Source organism: Bombus vosnesenskii, unplaced genomic scaffold, assembly GCF_011952255.1.
Source record: "Bombus vosnesenskii isolate JDL3184/JDL3185 unplaced genomic scaffold, Bvos_JDL3184-5_v1.1 scf7180000013883, whole genome shotgun sequence".
In the NCBI taxonomy this organism is placed as follows: Eukaryota; Metazoa; Arthropoda; class Insecta; order Hymenoptera; family Apidae; genus Bombus; species Bombus vosnesenskii.
The window spans coordinates 665,022-688,901 of record NW_022883264.1 but is presented as its reverse complement, the minus strand read 5'-3'; the positions used below and the strand labels follow the sequence as shown (position 1 = coordinate 688,901).

The following is a 23,880-nucleotide window of genomic DNA, read 5'->3' as shown; positions in this document are numbered from 1 at the left end:
AGAGGCAAACCTATCATTAAGACGAAGGTGATTTGTACGATTGCCAAGATGAATTTATAATTGTTTCGAGTATTAGTCGATCGTTGCACGAAACTCCATTATGTTCGTATCACGGTGTTTCTCAAGAGTTCACGATTGAGAAAGAAAAGGTTCACCGGCAAGCCTAAATTCATTTTGTTAAAGAAGGTATAATAAACATTCGCACTCTCGCGAATCGGTTATTCGATGATATCCATATTAACAAAATACACAGGATGTTGATACTTTTACGTGATTTTCTATATGAAATATTTTACGTTATCGCGTTGCAAAATTGATTTCCATCGCGAATCGTCTTCTTATTAATTCTACGTATATCTCGTTGCGTTGTATTCGTTTACCATATATTGCTGTAATCGTAGTAGCGAGATACAGAAAACAATAATGGATTGATCCAGCAGATGTCCAGCAAATCAAAGTCGTCATTATCTCGTTTGGATGTACATTGTACGTACTACATGTTGCGTATGCTTTACATGTTCATCTTTATCATGCCATTGTTCCAAGTATCTCGTTACCATACAAGATCCAATTTTCACCGCGAATAGCAATAAGTTTGAAGAACAGATCCTGTTCATTTCTTTCAAGTAACGAGCTGGCTATCTCCATTCCCCTAAGCTTCTTATCTATTTTCTTTAGCCTGCCTATATGAGACAAGTGATAGAATGACTTACCTTCGTTTGAACGGCCATTTGTCAGTCATATATTATTCTCGTTGCCTGCTACGTATTATTTTCAGTAATATTTCTTAGAACGTTGTTATCGATGGCGTGTCACAGCCCTTCTTTCGTCTCATCTTCAAACAAGAAACCATCGTATTTCTGAAGCTACCAAATCAGAAAATCTCTCGGTTAATCGTATTCCTGCCAATTTCTCTCTAGTCTCTTCGATCGTATACTTTTTCATACTCCAAGTACCTGCTATTACGGATAGCAAAACCGCAGTTGCTATTGAACGTAACGATCGAACGTTTCGAAAGAGGCGTTTCAACGTTGGCGTCCCACCGCCAACGGAGACGAATCGGTAACGAGGAGATATAAATCGAAACTGACGCAGATTTCACGAAACCTAAGCGTCGTTACACATCGCAACGTGTTTCGCAAACGTGTAAACATTGCTATAAAATATTTTCATAGGGATTTACGAGTCGGCCGGAGTACAAGGGACGCCCTGATAAACCTAAATTCGATGCATCACACGTAAGAGAAGCTCGAACGCGTAATAAATCCTCGTTGAGACTTATTGTTCCTCGGGGCCCCATGGCGCGGCCAAGAAAACAAGCAAGAAGAAAATCTTTATAATAGAGTAAAATGATCCTCCTTGCTCCGCTCCCATTCTTCTCCGCGCGTACGTACATCTCGGCTGGTAACCTATTTGTTTCTCATTAACGGACCTACATTAATCTTTCGATTCCTCCGGAGGCCCCGTGAACAACGTGAGAACATCGGGGCTGCTTGTTACCGAACGATTCATGGCAGCTTCGACAGAACCAAGCTTTTAGACCTCCGTTTAAATTACTTCACACAGGTATCCGGTATACAGTATACTCGCAAGCATAACTTATCTCGTAACTGATTAACGACTATAATAAGCTTCCCATAAAAATTGGAAGCTTTCGTTTCGTCGATAAAGTTTAATTACCAAATTGTAGCTTTTGGATGAAACGCGGTTCAGATCGTAGCTTTTTTACGTTATTAAATATACTGGATTTATATTCGTTGTAATTAATGTCACGTAATTTTTTACGCTACTGTACTAGCTGTAGTTTAGATAGATAGATTCTTTGATTAGGAGATATTTTAGATTTCTTCGACTACTATTTAGATCTTCCGGCGTAAATTATTGCGCGCAAAAGTTCAATGGTCAAACAGATTTTTCATTTTATATTCCAAGAGCGATATCTTAAAGAAGTTTAACCAATATCACGCATCCTTTTTAAATATCGTTTCTGGAATACAAAGCGAGAAATCTATTTGGAGATTTCTAGATATAGCAAAAGTTTCTCGATTATAGCCTAGACGATAGTCTCTTACATTAAAGTTCCTTCTTTCGTCTAAATTATTCTAGAGAAAAGCTGTAATATTTTCTTCACATCCATGTTGGATAAAGTTTGAACATCGAATGGACGTATGTCGTTCCGCCAGAGAATTTTGCGCGTGCTTAAGATAAAATCTAGACGTAAGAAGCGATTAAGAAATTGTATTGTTACTTACAACCACTTGATGCACCTGCCATCGTGAATCAGCAACAGGAACAAGAGCAGCCAAGCTTTAGCACCGCTTCTCTTCGTTGCCGTCATCTTCATGCACTTTACATTCTAAAAGACTGGCATTCGTTCCGCTGCTTCGCGCATTAGAACTGCTCTATCAATTGTCCAATGTTCGACGACTGTCCTGGCACGCGCGCTCTTTCAGGGACCACTGTGTTTCTCTCGATGATCGGTGGATATCGTAACGTAGAACCGCGGTACCTTTGGCGTATCCATCTTCGACGAAGCCAATGAAAAAATACTCCAAGATCTCGGATCAATGCAATCGGCGTAACCGAACTTCGCTTCCGATTATTCCGCTCTCGATGTAACTCTGTTAAACGCTACTTTAAATTGAAAAAAATGTTAAAGAGAAAGAACAATGAGAACTGGTTCGAAGATACAGCCAGAGATACCGGGGGGAAAAGGGCAGCGCGTCCGAAGGAAGATATAAATTCCAAGTCGGGAAACACTGTACTTAATTGCAGTTGTCGATGGGCCGATAAAGCAGTCGCTTAGAAATCACACACGCGAGGCCCTGATTTATCACGGCTGATCACCGCGTGCGGTGCAATTATCGTCGAGCCTTTTTCTCTGTTTTTCTTTTTTTTTCTTTTATTTTTTTCCTTCTCGAAGCGAGCTTTCCCACCGGCGAACAACGTACCGTGAGCACACTTGGCGAAGCTAAGCGGGAAGCGAAGGAGGCCGAGTGTAGCAAAACAACAACCGGCACGTCCACTGTCACTCGACGATTGATCGGAGGATGATCAATGGAGGCAGCGGAGCAGACGTCAACGCGCGGTATCCTGAATGATCTGCGACCGATACGGTCCCCTATCGGGTGAGTTCCTTCGCGCCGTCCCGTGCTGCAGGGAGTCTGCGTGGTTACAGGTGTCCGTCGAGCCGTCCCGCAGGATTTGCCGGTCGCCGTGGAGGTGGAATCCTCCTACTCTACTCTATTTCCTCCTACTTCACCTACTCGGTTTTCGTTGGACGAGGAACCGGCCACAGGGATGGCGATCACGGTGCGAACGCGGCCACGCGAACAAGGGAGGAGGCGAGAAACTGGTCAAAGATCGCGTCCACTTGGCCCGAGAGGATCCGTTGGACAAAAATCGGGAAAGTCGTTCTTCCATGTCCGATCCGATGATACGTCGTGACCGTGTCCGGATATCTAAAACGACACAACGTTCGTCGACGTAAGATTCTCACGAATATCACCGACTCGTTCGTTCGACTCTCGTTTTTGCTGGAACGAACAACGAGCTTCTGGAATGGAACGTCGATGGTCCGAGGATTCGATACGAGTTCCTCCTGCTGTTTGTAAATGCGCGCTATCCGAAAGTCTCTTTTCTCGAAGAAATCAATTCTAAGGGATTCTCTTACTTAAACTAGTTGGATATCGTTTACATAAACAGGTGAAATACGTAAAATTGCGGAACAATTTATATCTATTAATAAGAAGCTACGTTTCGTTGAACCACCAATCCAAACTAATCTAGAAGCCGTCGCGAAAAGAGCAAGTTATTCTCACCACACTCGGAACCGGACAACTGTCGTTTAATATTCCTATTTGTTGTAAAAAGATCATTATTTGCCTGTACTCTTTTGCTCTTTCTACTCTTCTGATCTTCGATAGTTGGAGGACATTCCTGCGTCACACGCTTGATAGTTATTTTTACACTACGACTACTGCAGACAGATTTATCAATTTTTGTAATTATATTCTATCTCGTAATTATGCTTATGCAATGTACATAATTGCTAAGTCAATTTGGCGCGCCCTATTCTCGATTTCGTAAGGATGGTTTAACCTACTATTAAAATATCATGACGCGCGATTTTACACTTTCAAATTCCCTATAAACGCACCAAAATCCGCAATCTAACGATGCAGGTGTCCAACGATGCTTATATCCCAATACCATTTTAACGCTAGAACAATTGGCCTTTAACATGCAGCTAAATGTTTTACGTATATATATAAATTGATATTAATTCATACCTGATGATAATAGAGGCAAAGAAATTACCATTAGTGGAGGATCCTTACTATTTTGGGACAGTCGCATAATTGTCATTTCTGCACTGCCCTAGATTCGTTCTTTGTACGTGAACAACTTTATGATTCACCGTATATCTATTTGTTTCCATCCTGCCACTTTAATTCTGATCATCTGCGTATGACATATTTAGGCAAACATCGCAGGTCAGTAGATCTAGTGTCAAGAAACGATTGTATTCTTCGAGGCATTTTATGCATGTACACTGTACACTACCGCTCAAAAGTTTCCAGTCGCTTCTATTTTCTCGATGCGGATTTTCACGCAAATTTACATTTCTATGGACGCGCTAAAGAAATAGAATTTAAATAGAAATTTGTTTGTCACATCGAAGATTATATAACGAATGCTCTGCTTTCGATATTTTTAATATTTCTGCATATAAATGCACATAAATGCCTACCAATCCGCAGTCCATTTACTTTCTTTTCGGTCCTACTACTTTTCAGTTCTTGCTGGCTGATAAACAAGTATATTTATGCTCTTTTTCATTAGCCTTGTATCGTGACCATTCGCGCTTACCATTTACGGCTAATCATTTCCTTCTGTTCCCTGTTCCTGTTTATCGTAATTTTATCGCACGTCGATATTAAAACAAAATGCCAGATATCCCTACGTCAGAAGGACAAGAAGAGAAGTAGGAACAAATATTAATCAAGAACGTAAAAATGAATTACAAACGCAAGCTTCATTCTTATTCTTATACCGTGTATTCTTTTTATTTATTACATATGACACAGGCTCGTGAAAATGTTCAGACACGCGTAGACACCTTTTGCGAATATATTATGCGTGTTACGCGAAGCATACATTTAAGATGTTTCGTTAATCGCCGTGACAGGACTATTGTAACTTCCTTTTACCTGTCGTTTATCGTTGCATCCACTGACAGAGTATCAACGATTACAATTGCACGTGTTCGTTGGTATACCAATATTTGAACAGCATTTACCAGCTTAATTTTCTACGGCTAATTTAATTAGTGTTAATTGGTAAACGATTAGTTAGCTACCAGTTAGCGAGAGAATTAGGACAAAAATAATGCAAATATATTTCACATTGCGTTCTATTGCAGATCAGGTATTTTTAATCCTTCAAATCTGGTGCACCAGTAACGTAGATGTTCGATAGCGTTATTTTTCGATACACCGTCCCATGCATTTTTTAACTCTCTAAGAAAACGTATCAAGGTACCTGAGAAATGAAACAGCGAGCAGTTTAAAAAATACCTTAACTTTAATCTCGTGAAACTCATCCTACGAACGATTTGCGCGACTTTGTGTGATTTTACCTCTACGCTGTGTCTTGTCTTTCGTACACCCCGTACGATGGGATTAACGTCGAAATATCTTTTAAACCAGACAATATTTTCGCATACAAGTGCCCTGATAGATTTTTGTAGAGAAAAAAAGCTGCGTAGGATAGCGTATAAAAAAGAAGTATGGTTTCGAGCAAAGATTACCTTGAGATCTCGAAAACGCCTGCACCTAGACAAATCCGGTGGCCGCAGTAAGACGTCTCCTCCTTGAAACAGAGCAAATTGCGTTTGAAACACTTTCTCCGACAACGTATACTTTAGCCGACATACTTGCGTGGATCGATTAAAAGCGGACACCCTGTGTGCACTTAATTCACATTTTTTCTACGTTGTCGTAAAGATGGAAATTAATTTTAAAGTCAACACTTTGGAAAATATTTTTGCTACATGTTCACCTACGCCATCGACGATAAAACCACGTCTTATAACAGTAAAATTTTCATAAAGCGAGTAGCGCTACTCTTTACTGCGCTGTTCAAGTGGAGCAGATGCAGAAGAAGACGAAAGTGTCCGGAATTTAGGACAAGTAGTAACTCTCTAATTAAGTATTCTAATATGACTTCCTCGCTCATATTTAAAGTTCCATCAAAACGCTTACTTCACTCTCGACGTAATGATACGTGAAACACACAGGGTGTCTCGTTGTTATCGACCCACCGAAATACCTCCCAAGCGATAGATTAACGGAAAAAGCGTTTCCCTCCCTATTAGACTGTACCAAATGTTTCTTTCCTCTTACAAGGAAATAACAGACGCGCAACGTTTCTTATTTTCTATTATTTTATCGAATTACGTGCGATCCATTTTGTAGTAATAGAACAAATTAAACACCGTGTAAAATAAAACGATCGATAAGATAACGTAAAAGAAAAATGCGGCGCGTCTATTATTTTTTTAGATAGCGAAAGAAACTTTTCCGACTAGCTGCTGATACAGTTTCCTAGCGACGAATAAAATGAAACGCGCAACTTCTCGTTTCGTGGAACGCGATCCTGCGATACGAAGTTCGTTTTCTGCGATAAGAGATAGAGCGAAGAAACGCCGTGTTTCCCATTTGCAACATGTGTGCTCTTTACGCGAAGAATGCGGTAAGCCAGGAATCGTAGCAGGCCTGTGTCACAAAGTATCGAACCAATTACGCGTACGATTTGCCAATTAGTTTGGAGGAGAAAGTGGGATCGTATATTTGCCGAGAAGCCCAACTTACCATTGGAAATATCGCACAGAAAGTATCTGGAAAGGTCTAAAGAGCCGGTTCATTCTCCAACAATCATCCGGTTTCTATTTTATCTGAAATTAGCCTCACGCTCTATCGTCCTTCTTGCATCTTCGTTAAACGCGGCGGACTTTTTTCTAATATCTGCTCGTCCGTTTTCGACGATGGGTATATTTCGGTTGGTTTATAATAGAGAGAGTCACAATGGATCAGTCGATTCTCCGAATACGAACGTCTCTGTATTGTCAACGTAAATACGCAACACGCTCCGCGGACAGGCTCAGCCGACACACATCGTACACGCTGAAAAATAATTCTCTCGCTGAATGTGACATCTGCGACTGTCGATTAGCCACGTAATCGCACAGTATCCCGTATACTGAGTGTACGTGTAAATATAAGGAAGATTTTCCCATGAAACTGGAAGTTTATCAACCAGTTAGCTGTCGCGACCTCTTCGAAAAGCGTGTACCTACGATAGAATGCGTGGCAAAAGGTAAGCGACGACGAGTATACTCGTCGAACACAGAGTACGCGTGACTGTATAGCATAGAATTAGGCGATACACTTCGATCGTTTCGCGGCTAAGAGTCGCTCGAGCATCGATAATGGCGTTTAATAAATCGTCACAAGAGCGTTAATGGTAACTAACAAATGAGGCAATCAATGGTAATGACTGTTCAATTTGTTGATTACTCGAAGTGATTAATTAGGCATGCATACGTATACGAAACTTCATTATGAAATTGTACGATTCGATATCCCTTTTTGCTCGGAAGTATATAGCCATATACAGGGTGGGTCGGTAGGAACTAATATCCGAAATAGCTCGTTGCCTATTAGTTAGTTTTATCGAGAAAGGCACTCTCATCGAACGGATGCGATTTTATTCTCCGATATTTTACACTCTCTGAGATATCAAGCTGAAACTTGAGCTTTTTTTCAACGACACCGTACATTTTCTATATATCAATCGGCTCAGCTGGACATTTTTCACGGTACTCGATAAATATTCAAACTCGATTTTCTCGAAAACCAAGCCGAAAACTCGAAAATGTTACTCCACGTTATTTCCTTATTGTTCCAGGAGGAATCACCTCGTGGCCGCTTTTACCTGTTATTCGGCCGGACCCTGTACTAGTTTCATCGCGCGGTAGAGCCGCGTTCGTCCGAACAGGTCGAGAAACAACGCAGTTCCTGTAACGAGCGGATCGGATAGTCGGTATGTACCTTCGACTCTTCTTATCGGTTCGAACGGAGAATTTTGGCGCATCACGCGCCAAGCGCCTCTTCCTAGACGCGTCGAAGCTGGCAGCGCGCTTGCACGTGGCGATCATCGCGAAGCAACGTGCACCTGTCCGCGAAACAGCAACAGCGGAGCGTTCCCGTCACGATGGCTGACGTCGTAGCTGCCCGAAGAATCTAAACGCGTGTCAGAGTTGGGAAAAGATCGGAAGACGCGTTGCGAGGCGACAGCGTTTGCCAGTTTGTCTCGCGATCCAGGACAACGTGACACGCGAATCGGCGGAAGAAGGTTGGCGTTAATTGCGCGAGTACTTTCACTCGGCGCTGTTAAAACGACCGGCGAATCGCGTTGACGCGCAAAGAGACGAAGAGAACGGGTTAAAAGCGGTTTATTGCAGAAGCAGCGCAAAGGATGGCCGCTTCTTTCGTTCCAGATTATTTCCTCCCATTATTCGTCGAAGACGTCTACCATAAAAAGGGGGCAAACAGATCCGGCGACAGCTGCTTGGCTATTAAAAGCGACTTAAACCCCAAACCCTCGGTGCGATCGCAAAAGTTACCTCGCTCGTTCCATCGAGCCCCCTTCTACCGCGTCTCGGCTCCTCTTCGCGATTACGCACAAAGCCAACGCATGTATACCGCTCGACAGACTTTCCTAGCAAATAAGCAAATTGCTAAATGAGCCGTAACGCCAACCCCCGCCACCGCAAAAAAAGAGGAAGAAAGACGAAACTTGCAGAGGCAGCGATCTTTCTTTTCGCAAATTTTACGTTAAAATGCTACTGGTTTTACAGTGCCACGTTTACTTTCCAACGTTTCGCGATCTTTCTTTCGCGGTGCATAAGCCGCACCAGCTTTGTTATTCGACGCTAACTTTACCAGGCCCGCTTTCGAAGTTTAATTTGAAATTGTACATCCATCGTTATTTCGTTTGTTCGTCCAACTTGTGTTTTGCGATGGATAACTCGAACGAATGATCGAGCTGATGTATCGGATGAAAGAGTGAAATTGTATAACATCGTTTGGTTAATGGTTAGTCATAGCGATCGTGTGCACGTTAAATTGAAACAAATTGAAGGTCGGAAGTTGTGTATCCGCGTGGATGTAGATTAATTAATTCGATACCGACGCAATTAAATTGATATCAAGGTGTTTCGTGAGGACGGCTTCTCATCTGCATAATCTGTATATAATAACATGGGTGAAAAAAAGGAATTAGTCCCCCGGCGATAAACTTTTTCCCACCCCATCGCTTGCTTCTCGAATCTAGAGCCTCGTGCACTCGCTTCACTGGCTCTTCTCCCAAACTGTTAAAGCAGCGGATAAATTAGAAAAATACTCTTTCGGCTACTGATACCTCATATGGTTCGTTAGTTATCAGTACCTAATAAATTAGTACCTAATGGCCGTTTCATCCGGTCGATTTTTTATTTAACAAATAAAAACGATGCTTTAACAAACGAAAATTCGACGTATAGAGGCTTCGTACGAAATCGTGATCAAACGTGTAAAGCTGCTTCTCTGTACACGTTGATACGTGTTGCGATGTATCGTTCTTCCGTATTCTTTCCATGCAGATTATCGACCGTTAAGAAGTCGAATTTCATCGTCGGGTAATTTTATCCAGGGCATCCAGGTTCCATTGAAGTGCTCGGGATAAGAACGTGGATCCACTAGACCGGACGTTTGAGTCTTTAGAACTGCGAAGTACTCAGCGATGAAGCGATTTAACTCGTCGACAACCTACGAAGAAAGTAACATTTCCTTACAGAATAATCTCAAGTCGAGTACAACAGATACGATTGCAATAGATATCCACTAAATTTGGTAGAAAATAAACGTAGAAAATAAAAAATACGTAATTACGGCGATAATGCTTGATTACTTGTACCGATTTTTATCTCGTACGAAACGTTAGATCTTCCGGCCTAATAAACAAATTCCGATACGATCGCTTCGTCTCCAAACAGTTCGGATAAATACGGTCTCAGCGTGTATATTTACCTCCGGATGTTCGCGCGACACGTCCGTAGTTTCGCAAGGATCGTTGTAGACGTCGAACAAGCATCTGTCCAGACACCTAGGATAACTTGTAAAATTATCGCAAACAACCGTGGCCGCTCGTCGAAGGTCGATTATACGCTCGCTGTTGAACGTCGCGTTCGAAACGCTGGCAAGAGCGGAACCGGCTGCCGAATGCAAAACGTTGGATACGTTGTACTCTGGGTACGATTCGCTCGTGCCGCTGTCGCCGTAGTAATCGCCGTACGAAACACTCGCTCCTACGTACAAGAGAGAAAGTTTAATTGGACAGGATCATTGATAGTCGATTTACGAATCGACAATACGCGATTATTTACTGGCGATATTTGTCAGTAGCGACTAAACCTAATTTGCTGTTATAGAGGGTGAGCCGGAACATGCGAAGGCTACGACAGGAGCTGCTTGAACGCGCTACAAGGAGAAGAAAATGTATTATTAATTAAAAAAGGATAATTACCATTGATCAATTTGTATCTTCCCATTAGAGCTCCAGAAAGAGCTTGCTTCTCGTCGATGTTCAATAATACGTTCTTACGCCTGGTCTTTTTTTCAGAAACGATAGTGGCCCATTGATCCACACCGTCAAGATTTTCCTCCAGATCTTCCAAATTACCGCCGGCAGCTGAGTAAAATGTTGGTAGCCAATCGGTCACGTGAATCAATTGGTTTGAAATTCTGGACGGATTTTTTATCGCTGGCGAGTAAACGCACGCTACTCCACGAACTCCGCCCTCGAAAAGCGTGAACTTCAGCTGAAAATGGATGCTACGATCACTTCTATTCTACCTTAAATAGAATAAAGTATTGATTTTGCTTATTTAAATAACTCCTATCGAACTGAATGACATCAATTTTTGTGTCCTGTATAAATACCTCATAGTCTAGGCTCTCAAACTAGAGGATAAGCACACTAAAGATTTTAACAACTCCTTAATTATTTTGCAGATTTATCTCGTCTTTTTTTAAACACCCTGACACGTACCAACGAGAACGTACAAGAAACCGCAGAGTATAAAATACAGCGTTATATTACCCCACGCAGAGGATAGTTTGATCCATAATTGTTCAAAAGACCCACAGTCTGTGCACCGTTATCAGACATAAAAACGATAATCGAGTTTTCCAGCATGTTAGTCTGCCTTAACGCCTGGACAACTCTACCGACAGATTCATCCATGGCGGTAACCACGCCTGAAAACAAGGAAACATACATTGCAATAAGGTAAAACGAGTTAGATTTATGGCGTACATAAATACTCATATTTTATGTTTCTGTTTGGATTCGCGTGTTATGAAAGTTTAGATGCTGCGAGAATATAACAAGCAGTAGTTGATGCACTGAAAACAAGGCGACAAATATAAGAGTCACGGTCCAAGCTCGAGTTCAAGTTGAAGGTGTCAGGTCTAAATGCAAAAGTACGAGGAATTACAAGCTTGTCGATTGGAAAAGTAGACCAAGACTGTAACCCGAAAACAAGGTCGTACGTTTACATAAACTTCTCTTTTTATTTTAGTACGCTGAATCAGCCCTTGCTGTGCTTCACACGTGTTCTCATTCGTCCTATGTATTTTCAGATTGGGCTTAAATTTTACCAGCACAGGGTGTACCGTAACACCCCACGTTGGATCCACTTCAGCAGAAGACAGAAAGGACAAAAACAACGAGAAAGGTTCGTATGAACATACGTTGACCAATCTTGAACATATTTGACCTTGCCTCAAATTTACAACCAGTTTGTGATTTTTTTAAATGCCGCGAAATTCTCTCACTCGATAACTACGAGGTTCCATGCAGACGAGTGTGGCGATTTCGAGCAGCTTCCGTGGAGCTAAGCAGTTGCGTGTTCGTACGAACTTTTCTCGCCGTTTTCGTACCGTCTGCGCATTATTGAAGTGGCTCGCGCGTGTCACAATACACTCTGTCTAATTAGATCACACGATGATCGGCAGCCACGTCTCACACGGTGTTAATCAGGCTTCAAAATCTACTTTATATAACAAACGTAAAAGTTTTCCGTGGCAAGCGCGCGAATACTTTTACTAGCCACGCTGTATACACATATGATTAACAAAGTCAGTGCTCGTCTACGATCTAATTGTTCTCGTCGCGTACCTGCCAACTTCCTTCTGTCAAAGTCTTCGATATAGCCTAACGTGGCGTTCGTTTCTTCTTCATCGCGGACTTCCATATTTGCCTTAGCGTCGCTAGAATGAGCGGCAACATGGGATAACTGAAGGTACAGAGGTTTGCTGCGATTGTGATTGAAAATTATATCTTCGGCCCTTTCCGTTATAAGGTCTGTCATATATTCGTGGCTGTACTTGACGGATAAGTTTCCTGCGACATCGTAATGTAGATCATATCCAACGTGGAGCTACAAAAGAATTTTCATTCTCCTTGATCGTTTCTTTTGGAAAGGGAGTTTTCATCTACGCACAGCTCGGGTCCGAACCGATATCAGAGGATCAAATAGATGCAAAAGGACGGCGATGATGAAGTCCCGCAAAAATAGGAATATATTTGATCGTTACTTCAAAAGTTATCGAAATTATCGAAAGATATATTTGATAATAATAAGATTATAAAAAAGTGGTCATCAAAGTGGAGAAAATATTCCGTTATAGACAAAATGGTAAAAATGTCCATGATTCTCGCTATTTTACAAAACTCACGTTTTGCTCGATGGTGTGTTTGAAGTATGTGATGTAACCACTGTAATATCCCAAGAAGGTGTCGAAACCACGATGGGCCGGTGTATGATAATCGCTATAATAGCCAACGTGCCACTTTCCTACAAGATGCGTGGCGTATCCCAATTTTCGTAGGTATTCTGGCAAGAGCGTATTGTTCAAAGGTATCGCGCGTTCTTCACCTGCCTTCAGCGGGTAGCCTTGCATTCCTGTTGTGCAAAAATGTGCACGTTACATTACGAAACATCCCCGATAATTAACACTTATACGTGAGACAGCCTATTAAACGATAATTAAATCGAGAAACCTATAAGTACTTGAGTCTACATCATCTTCTGTACAGGTGTCGAATAATCTTTTTTCTTGAGATTATTCGTGATCGATACCATGACATTTTTTATTTGAGTTGAACTTAATCATTGCTTAATTAGGTAATTAAAAATAAAGAAACATGTTGTAATATATATACATAACATATAATATGTAGTATTAAGGTCAGGCGGATAAAAGCACGGTATATCCCTCTCGATATCGTACGACTTTCGTTTGAAACATTTTTCCGTGTCGTTCGTATTTTTCCAGACGTTTCTGCGTTTCCAGTTGAACAGAACACGCTGTATACAAATGTACATTTTTACAATATTACGTACAAGGCCACTGAGCAAGAGACACCGAAGCAATTTAAAAATTCCACGCATTGATGATAAGAAAGAGGAAAACTAATTGCACTATTAGTAGTCGTTTTGAATATACGACTTCCTCGTTATCTGTCACAGGTGAATAAAATAATTAAGCGCGTAGTTCAGCCACGCGTATGTTCTTCGTTGTTTCCACGTAACATGGCAATATTCTTCGATTCTTTTTTCGATCATTCACCTCTTACAAAAGACGACATTGAGTTCCACTTACAACGCTTGACGAATAACGATCATACTTTGGCAATGGCTCGAGCAAATTTTATTTATAGATAAGTGTTAGTTAAGCGTTGAGAAGTCAAGAGTTAAATAAACATAGTTAGATAAATGCATAGTAGACGGGATAAATAATTAGATTAAATAGACGATTCTCTATAGCTGTAGTTAAATAAATAGTTAAATAAATAGATGTCTGATTAGAGAAGTGCGTAAACATCCATATCAGAAGGATATACTATCGAGAGTACATGGCAAATAAGAATAACAATTGTAAACCGAGTCTCTCGTGATAGCCAGCAAGCTGATACGAATAAACTACCATCGTTATTAATTTGTAACGCAAAATTGTGTCAAATTTTGCGAGTATTTCATTCGAATAATTCTAAGCTTGAAACTAGCTCCTGACTTGAAACAGGTTGCTGGTTTTAACAATCGCGGCTCGCGATAAAAAATTGATAAAAAAGCAACGAGCCAAATGCCTAGCTATCGATCGCATAAATCGTATTCATAGAGTACCTGTCCGAATAGGATAACGCCCGGTAAGAAAGGCTGTCCTCGACGGTGTACAAATCGGTAAAACGTAATGTCGTTGCAGTATCACGCCATTGTATGCCAGGGCGTCGATATTCGGCGTAGGTATTTGATCGGCACCGTGAAAACTCACGTCGTTCCAGCCCTTGATGAGGAATTCCAGCAATTCAATATTGTCTTTCGTTCGCCAATCGATAGGTTAGTTAAAGAAGGTTCGATGAAAACCTTTATCTCTGGGACGTGTAAGGAATTGTCGAAATTTCGCTGACAGCTCGTTTGTCGTGAAAATCATTTGCGACCGGAAACGATCAATTAGAAATCTCTTACCTTTGGATCACGTAGCAAATTTTGCCGATTTTTCGTCATACATCTACTTGAAAAAGATTCGATAAAAATCTTTAGATCGTGTAGCGAATTATCGAAGTTTCTTGATTGTAAAAATTATTTGTACTCGAGAAAGATTAACCGAAGATCTTTATCTTCGAATCGTGCGGCAAATCGTCGAGATCTTGACATTTCCTTGATCGCGAAAATTACTCGTACTGGAACGAAGTTAATTAAAGAAACCTTATCTTTGGCTCGCGTAGCAGGTCGTCGAAATTTTATTGACAACTTCTTAGTCGTGAAAATCGTTAAACAACACTGTTGTTGAAAGCAGATTGTTCCCAAATGTTTGAAGAACATAGATAAAAAAAGATCAAAATTTGTATAAACATACATAAAATTTACGATCGTATTTGTCAAACGTTCTTAGATACGATGAAACGAAACGAAACGAGAGCAAGGATTAAAGAAATTATGTCAAGTTTGCTCTATTATCTATCTTATTGGTATTCAAGAACGAATTGAGAGTGCAACATGCACGCGTGCCTTTTAATCGATCTTCGACTTGATCTACATGCAACGATACACTGCTATGTTTTTGCAGGTCAGCTGCTTTGTTCGCAATTGCAAGAATGCAAAAACATATGGTCGAAACCATATTTGTCCGACAAATGAAATCGAGAACATAGAAAGCGTAGAGGAGCAATATGTGTGCATTTCCACGAATCGAAATATTTATTTCATAAATATGGAACCGCGTGGATATCTTCATGAAGTATCGAGAAATTAATTTCTACCTTATCTTTCAATCGTCTGTGTGCAATATTCATGAATAACGAAATCTGATCGAATATCCGCGATTATGAAACACAAATGAGGCAAACTGAAACGCTGCCCGATTCGTGGAAAATAAAATTATCAGGAAACAGGTCGATAAACTCGCTTTTAACATCGATCAGAATAGAAATGTTACTTTATCCATTTGTTCAAAAGAGATCGATGTAAATCATTGGTGTGAGCATGTCGTACAACGTTTGGCGAACCTGTTCCTGCAAAGTGAAAGAAAATTCGGCTTGCGTTTATTGCCAGATTTCCTGTTAAACGCTTTTTGTTCGATTTCACGAGCCACATCGACAGATTTGTCCTAGGAAGCAGGACAAAGTGGAACGTCTTCGAAACCTAAAAAAAAAGGGATAATCTTACAAGGTCATCAGCCATGATAACTATAATATTTGGCCGCTGCTGGCCCTGCGCTTCCTCTTTCGCCAGTACGACGTAGAAGTAGAACAAGCATCCTGAGGCAATAATCACAGACATTGACACTATGCAGTTAAGGATAGAATTCGACATTTGTTTTTACTCGTGTTCAGGTTTCTTCTTCTAGCCGTATAAGAATCTCTGGAGGAAGATTCACACGATATGCGATAAGCAAAATTGTACACTGTAAAAACTTTCGTTTTACAAGGAAATGACAGATTTTGTTCTATTGCTATAAAATGGATCATACATAATTCGGTAAAATGGTATAAAACAAAAATGGTGCGCATCTGTTATTTCCTTCTAAAACCGAAGAATCTAATGCGCGTACGGACAGGAAAAACAACACGTTACGAGGAAATACGAGACGCGTACAGAAAATAAATTCCGATTGGCTATCATATCGGAAAAACAGAAGTTTGCTGCATTCTACACGTAGTTTTTATCTTCATCGAGATACTTGCCATAACAATCCCAGTTACCAGGTACCCTGGATCGTCGATATCAAATTGTATCGGACAGAGTGCGAATGGATCAACGCGTTTTTTCAATTCGCTCTAATGCAATCGCTCTCGTGACGAGTGCCAGAGCAAAGAAGATTCAAGAGAAAATCTCTGTGATGAAGACCGAGTTTCGTGACTTTTCCTTCCTTGCGAAAGAGATATCGTTATCTAGCAAAATCTAACTACTAAATCCCTATCTCGTCGCCTCTAATAGCGTTTCAATGGTGTTAAACACCTAGTAGCAAAATAGGGATTTAATAAAACGTTCGAACTACGAAAGTTATAGCGTGAATGCGCGAATCTTGGAGGTATTTTGTGTCACTAAATCCGCAAATGAAGTTTGCAGCTATCGTACGGACAATTTCTATGGACCAGATGTCCCTTCTGCACAAACCGCGAAGATCCTCGGAATGGTAAAAAGCCAATCGGAACTTACTTTCGCGGATACGCCTCGTAGAACCGCGCGTAATCGTAATATAAACGCGTTGCCGGAGCTAAGTAAAAATCGACCACCACTCGACACAACGATTCACCATCAACGATCCTGCCACGTAATACCGCGCCACTTATAACGCGCTGGGGCTTTATACCGCCGGCGGAGAAAGTATTTTCCGGGATGCTACTCTCTAACTATTATCACTGGCCGACCGTGCGATCATTTAACTCCGAAGCCTGTACCGCAACTATCGAGAGCACGCGTCTCAAGGAGAACGTTCCGCTTTGTCCTGTATTCTTCGCAACTATGGAACTGATCTGTCCTTGCGATTTTCTGATAATACGCTCTTTCGCCTTGAGTACTAGCACGTTTGCACGGGACCGTCGGATTCCTAACTATCTTTAGGATAATTCAATGCTCGATATTGCTTATTGGACATTTAAAAAGAACTGATAAACAGAGATATCGTTAATCTTGCGATAACTGTGCCATGTATTGTTTGTTATTATTGATATTATCGAATTGTGTAGCTGGCTTGAGTATTGTTTAAGTAGGATGTCTGAAAAATCAAAGCATATGTAAACTGTAGCTGTTGTTTGCGTTTACAGAACAGATTAGATATATAGTTTAGATATGCAAATATGTATGGGATAAATGTAGTGAAAAATAATATAAAAAAATATTCAAAGTGGAGTATTAGGTATAATATTTAAAGGACAAAACAGATGTTTGTTTAAACGTCGTTTCTTCAGTTTCTTCCATAAAAATTTCAATTTATATCAACATCAGCAGTCTAGAAATATATTTCTTTCAAGACATGTACTTTCGGTTCAGTTACTTTTGGTACAAAGGGAAATGTGCCAGCAAATAATTGACAAACTATTTTGTATTCGATAACTTTATTCTCTCTGTGAGATTTACCACTTATTTTATTCGTATTTTAAAATATCCTATGGAACTCGTATCGTTGTATTTACGTAAATAAATTAATCGCATGTTTAAAATATTTGCGTATGTACATTAAACTTGGAATTGTAATGCAAATGGAACGTTTTCCCAATTCTTATCAGATGTATAATTTTTAATTTAAACAGAATTAGTAAACAGTATGGACATTTCGTAAATAATAAACTCGTAAAACTCGACTGCTAAACAAACGACTTAAGTTATGGCAGGTAACGAGTATACTTCGCTATAAGGCTATCGTCCAAAGCACCTAAATTACATATTCGTTTGAATTACGCAGCAAGGTCGGCAAAATCGTTAATTACAACGTAGATATGAAGCCATTTATTTCAATTTCTGCCTCGCTAATCATATTTATCGTCATAATTCACCAGTTAACCCGAAGCATTGCCAGCCATATTTTTACATTTTCTTTCGATGAAATCGCTCGACTATGAACGTTATTCCTAGTTGTTTTAGTAACAATAACAATTTACGTTCCAAATTGTTAGCGTTCTAACTGTAACCGCTTTGCTTTAACAATCAAACCGATTGCGCTGTTAAATATTACATCGCTAGAAACGTCTAATTTTATATAAATTTAATGCAATATAAAATTATTAATTATAGAACATAAAAGATTGAACTAGTTAAAATACAAATAGCAGCATAAAATATTAAAAATTGTGCTATTCTTTTAAAACGTTCATTTACTTTGCTAAAATTTCTGATGATAAAACGACCACAAATAGATATGTTCTACTTGACTTCAAAAACTGTTCAGTTTGGCAAATTATTACCCTGTTGTTTAAAACTCTGTGCGCCATTTCAAGTTGAGTCAACTGATTTTCGATTTTCGACAATCATTTGATGCTGCGACAATATTTCCTTATAGAATCACTGCTCGAACAAACGTTGCATGGTCATATAAAATTGCTCAGTAATATCGAAACCAAAATCACCGATATGTGGATGTAGTAGACTAAGTTGCCAAGTACAGCTGCAGCGTTGCACAGCGCATCCCCTGATTTCACCCACGGTCCCCACGTATCGTTTCTATTTCTCGGATCTGCCGACCAATCGATCGGTTTTTTCATTTGCTTCTTCAAACTGTGGCTATACTGTTCCAGATCATAGTTCAAGTCTCTGGCGATCTGCAGACGACAAATCAGTACATTATAAAAATATATAGAATATCATGTAGCAAGATCGGTGGTCGTAACGACGATTTTTAATAATAATAATAATAACAACAACAATAATAATAATAATAATAATAATAATAATAGAAAGGAAACGAAAGGAGAGGGAGACGCAAGGTCGATCATTATAGAAGACTGTGACTCGAAGAACATCGATAATGATGGCACAACGTTGGATGGCATTAGCGATGTTCAGCTGTGCTTACGTTCATGCTATTTACTGTACGCATTGTCGACATCGATATGACATCAGCATTACATCAGCACTGCATTAACACAACGTCAGCACTAGATCAGCAACGCATTGACATATTGATATCGTTTTGACTAGCCGAAATAACGTAAAGGTATTCATACCTATTACTCACCCTGACATACGTTTTCGCGATGTTCCTTGTTTCGCATGGATCGTTCACTATGTCGAATAAACATTCCGTGACGTTGCAAGGCGTGAGCATCTGTCTGCGGTAATACGTGAAATTTGCATTACACTGAACCGTTGCATCTTGCCGTAATCGTACCATTGTACTCGGTTGTGTCACCGGACCACCCAAATGATAAGTGAGACTCTCAGAAACGGTACTTTTCATCACGATATCCGTGTACGTAGGTAGCGTCTCTAACGTCTTTCCAGAGTCGCCATAGTATCCGTCGTAATAACTATTTTCGTTGGTACCTTGAACCATTTTTTAGGAAAAATCCCTAATTATCTAGAGAAGGACGAAATCTTCGTCGACTTCGATCACCCTAGCGGTGGTTTTTATTTTATTCTGCATTTTAGTAGTTACCCCTCAACAATTTAAATCGACTATAGATCGCTCCCTCAGTTTTTAAAACTTCGTCGATATTCAACAAAATTTTATCTCTGCCACCTCCACGTCCTTCACTAAGTAGACGCCATTGATCGATTCCGTCGATGTTGCATAGATCGTTCGGATCTCCACCAGCTGCAGAGTATAATGTTGGCAACCAATCCGTTATGTGTACCAATTCATTGGATACGCGGGCTGCTTTCTGCAGCCTGGACGACCACAATGCCGCGACTCCTCTCACGCCTCCTTCGTATAACGTGTATTTTGTCTGTAACAATAATATTCTAAAATGTAGATGTATACGGTGGACTCTCGGTTATCCGAGTCCCGTTCAACCGATATTATCCGAGATGCTTCGAGCTTTAGCGTAACTTCACTTTCGTCGAAATTTTGACACGAAATTCTGACGTACAATGTCAATTATAACGTATAATAAATTCGATTATTCGAAAGTTTGAAATTGAATTTGAGAATGCTGAAACTTAGGTGATTCATTTTCAAGTGGATAGAAGCTCCGTCTTAATGACGTGATCTTACCCCTCTTAAGGGATAGTTGGAGCCGTAGTTCCTGTATCTACCGACCGAAGCTGCTCCGTTATCGGTTAGAAACAGAATCAAGGAGTCCTTCAACATTCCTTTCTCGCCTAGCGCGTGAAATATGCGCCCAACCGACTCGTCCAACTTCGACACCATTTCTAGAATAAGACAAGCGCATTCAATTAGTCGTGTGATTTATGAGATCGTAAACCGTACAAATACGAACTAAGATAACGAGATCTGCCACAGAAAAGGTGAACTATTTATGCGGCTTTTAGCGACCAGCCTATTTTCATCCGACGAAGCCAATCTGAATTGTTTCCTTCGTAAATTTCTAAAAGCCTCTTCTCTAAAATTTCCATTTTTCCAGTTGTACTACTGTCAGTGCGAAGCAGCTATGTCTAAATTAGACGCGTCTACGTACTAGCGTATTTGCGACGATTCGGCTCGCGAATGTGTATAGGCTCTCTATCGTTGTACACGTTCGTTGGTTGTTCTAAAGGTGCGTGAACAGCAAGATGCGATAACTGGAGATAAAGAGGCCTATTAAGTTCGTGATTCTCGATGATGTTGATCGCTTCACGGGTGAACATGTCTGTCGCGTATTCGCGATTCATCCCGTAAGCTGGATCGTCTCCGCGATGCATATCGTATCCGCTCATGTTCTGGAAGTGTACAAATAAGATATCTTATAAAACTTCTACTTGCTTTGCTACTCTCACATTGCTTTTAACATCTCACCTGATTCGAATAGCTATAATCGTAGTAAGAAATATAGCTGTTGTAAAAACCGAGGAACGTATCGAAGCCTCTGTGCAATGGCGTGTACTGAGGTGTATAGTAACCCATATGCCATTTTCCAATTAATTTCGTGGTATATCCTAAGTCTCGTAAATACTCTGGTAAAATTTTGACGTCGAGTGGCAGGCCACGTGGTTCGCCACCGCGAATGTCAGCTCCTTGCATCCCTATATATAGATCAACAATTGCAAACAAAATTGATGTTGCATTAAACAAGAATATTCATGAGATGTTACGTATACTATAGGTGTACGCAGCATAAATTCGTAGTACGATTTAGAGTCAGGTAGAGTCCCGTAACTCAAAATAATAATACTTCTAAACGTGTACAAATACGTACCGATACGGATTGGATACTGTCCAGTGAAAAAAGCTGTCCTGGATGGCGTGCTTGACGGTAGTACATAGTGTCTGTTTAGTATAATCCCATTGTACCCGAGTGCATCGATGTTAGGAGTTAGTATCTGATTCGATCCATGAAAACTAACGTCATTCCACCCCTATCAGACAAAATAAACCTCAAATCGTAAAATTATCTTCATACCATTACAAAGTAAGTTAACTTATTTTCTACGTAAAATAGGGTTCATAATTTTAGACGCAATGTTAAATTATAATGTAACGTAGCATTAGTGCTAGTACTAATTAAAGTTATTGGCAATTGACAAAGAGGCAGGAAATGTCTGTTCAATGTAGAAGTTCTAGAACAATTGAACCCTGTATTTGTTCTAAAAGTTAAAATAGATTTCGTGAAATGTTAGCTACTCATTAGACATAAAAACGCAGCTTAAATGGTGCAGGTATATTCCTTGTTTCGCTTTAAATTTAACAAACTATCTAATCCCGCTTGTGGCAAGAAATAAAGGATTAACAGATAAGTCTTCGGAACTCTGCACGGAATAAGATCTAAACCTAGTAACCCTGAGGGATTATCATTGGACAATACCTTCTCGTCATATTATCCAAGATTACATTCGCTAAGTGACCTAATTGAGCCAGTTGTAAATTCGAGAAATAGGTTATATATGTAAGAAAGAAGCTAGTATATCCGGTGGTACATTAGTGAATACCAACGTAAACTGGTTTCCTAACATGCCAAATGTCAAAATGATATACTCCCAAGGTAAATTACGCTTATACATCTATGGATGAGATAATAAACGATTATGTAATAATAAAATATGATAGCATAATAGTAGTAATTGATATGTCATGGTAGATAAGAGGGAGATTTTTGTTTTGCGGTTAGGATGAGTCACAAGCACTAGCATCCTTGTTAGATGAGGGGGCGTAAGTAATTTTCAAGTCACGATAATTGCCTTAACTAAGGATAATTTTAATTCAAAACGCTTTCGTACTACAGATTAATTGCAGCGAATTAGACGAAGCAGACAAGCATAAGTAATATATGGACGGTTGCACTTTGCATAAGTACAACTTTCGTAAATTTTTATTTCGATTTGTAGTTTTCATCTACTTTCTGGACTGGGCAACTATAATAGGTCATGTCCTGCTTCTTAAATTAAATTGGCACGTGTCGATCTAATGCAAAACGTTAAAATATCAAGTACCCATTTCACGCGATGTACCTGATCTTTTACCAAATCACTTGTTTTATAAAATTCTTAAATTTATTTGCTGTACAAATAATTTACATTTTGATTAACTCGTCAGTATTTAAATTCGCTGCAAATATTATAAAAGTTTCGTATACGATATACCAAAACATAATAAAGCTGAGGTTTAATAATTTTGCTAAAAATATATAAATTTTAAATGAAATAAATTTAAAAGTTAATGAAACTTATTTGTTGAGCATTAATTTTAAATAATATATTATAGTCTTACCAAATCGTCAGCCATAAACACAATAATATGAGGCGACGTTTCATACAGGCCGAATGCACAATCGATGAACAATATTAGGGACAGCAAAGACGTACTTATCCAAATGATGGAAAACCGACGCATTCTTCGCAGAGTTGAACGAAAGAAACAAAGTAAACAAAGAAGCAACAAAGTAAAAATATAATAAAAATTTAACGAAAAGTTGAAAAATGCTTAACACAGAGCACTTTTTCTTTTTGGCACTTTAAAACACGGTTCACCAAGGATGATGGTCAGAACATTGTGCCCGCGATATTTACGAAGGAACTTCTAGGAATGACGAAAGAATGAGGAACAGAGATAAACGTTTATATAGTCCACCCACGAAGAAGCATGTCATGAATGGATCACTCGAAAGGGGAGGGAAAGTACACTAATAATTACGACAATAAAGAAGGTACGTGTTTCAGCTGGGTTGCTTCTCGTCTTACGCGTTATTTTCCGTACTTATGTAATTGTCTATCTGCGTACGAGATATTCTGTACGTGTCGACTAATTTTTAAGTGCTATTTAAGTTATAATAGAATATATTATAATAACTGGATATATATTAACTGTTAGAAAAAATCAAGGAAACGACATACTGATCTTGATGTCTGATCAAAGTTTTATGAAATTCAAACAGGTTCACTGATTCAAAGTAAGCTCCCTTATTGTCTCGGTGGTAACTAAGGAACGATAACAAAGAAATTATCAAAATATTTTTTTTAAATATCTTGATAATTAATAATTTGTTTACTATTGTACCCCATTACTCCTTTGCGTAGAATGACGAGGGGAATCTTTCTATATAAAAATAAGTATACATTTTCATTCAAAAATATAATGCAATTATTGATTGTACACACACCTTTGCACTTTTAAACAA

General features: G+C 39.6%; 3 protein-coding genes and 1 long non-coding RNA gene across 7 annotated transcripts in view; 1 reads left to right on the top strand and 3 right to left on the bottom strand.

The window, feature by feature from the left end:
• LOC117239160 (protein Wnt-11b-1-like) overlaps positions 1-3,436 on the bottom strand; it is a 29,412-nt gene extending 25,976 nt beyond the window's left edge. The window contains exon 1 of one of the 2 annotated variants that reach the window (XM_033504540.1): positions 2,253-3,436. In XM_033504540.1, the coding sequence (XP_033360431.1) occupies positions 2,253-2,344 (92 nt within the window). In that variant the 5' untranslated portion in view covers positions 2,345-3,436. The remainder of the gene's footprint in view (positions 1-2,252) is intronic. The other variant, XM_033504541.1, reaches the window with a different exon arrangement.
• A 6,085-nt stretch (positions 3,437-9,521) lies between these two features.
• On the bottom strand, positions 9,522-17,513 carry LOC117239096 (arylsulfatase I-like). 3 transcript variants are annotated; one of them, XM_033504391.1, is made up of 9 exons: positions 16,829-17,513; positions 15,836-16,030; positions 14,294-14,453; positions 12,846-13,072; positions 12,286-12,547; positions 11,206-11,363; positions 10,630-10,924; positions 10,134-10,411; positions 9,522-9,872 (listed from the first exon to the last, which is right to left on the bottom strand). In XM_033504391.1, exons 2-9 carry the CDS (start codon positions 15,980-15,982, stop codon positions 9,708-9,710), a joined length of 1,692 nt encoding a protein of 563 aa, XP_033360282.1. In that variant the 5' UTR covers positions 15,983-16,030; positions 16,829-17,513; the 3' UTR covers positions 9,522-9,707. The 3 variants fall into 3 exon arrangements, with proteins under 3 accessions (XP_033360282.1, XP_033360283.1, XP_033360285.1); XM_033504392.1 differs by having other exon boundaries at positions 16,906-17,513; XM_033504394.1 differs by having other exon boundaries at positions 16,926-17,513.
• Positions 17,514-17,756: 243 nt separating this feature from the next.
• On the bottom strand, positions 17,757-23,297 carry LOC117239095 (arylsulfatase B-like). The gene is made up of 8 exons (XM_033504390.1): positions 22,974-23,297; positions 21,466-21,625; positions 21,066-21,292; positions 20,749-20,989; positions 20,325-20,482; positions 19,764-20,055; positions 19,344-19,651; positions 17,757-18,927 (listed from the first exon to the last, which is right to left on the bottom strand). The coding sequence occupies exons 1-8, from the start codon at positions 23,094-23,096 to the stop codon at positions 18,697-18,699; spliced, it is 1,740 nt and encodes a 579-aa protein (XP_033360281.1). The 5' UTR covers positions 23,097-23,297; the 3' UTR covers positions 17,757-18,696.
• On the top strand, positions 23,272-23,643 carry LOC117239097. The gene is made up of 2 exons (XR_004494351.1): positions 23,272-23,409; positions 23,574-23,643. It is a non-coding gene; the product is annotated as an uncharacterized LOC117239097 (long non-coding RNA).
• Positions 23,644-23,880: the final 237 nt, after the last annotated feature.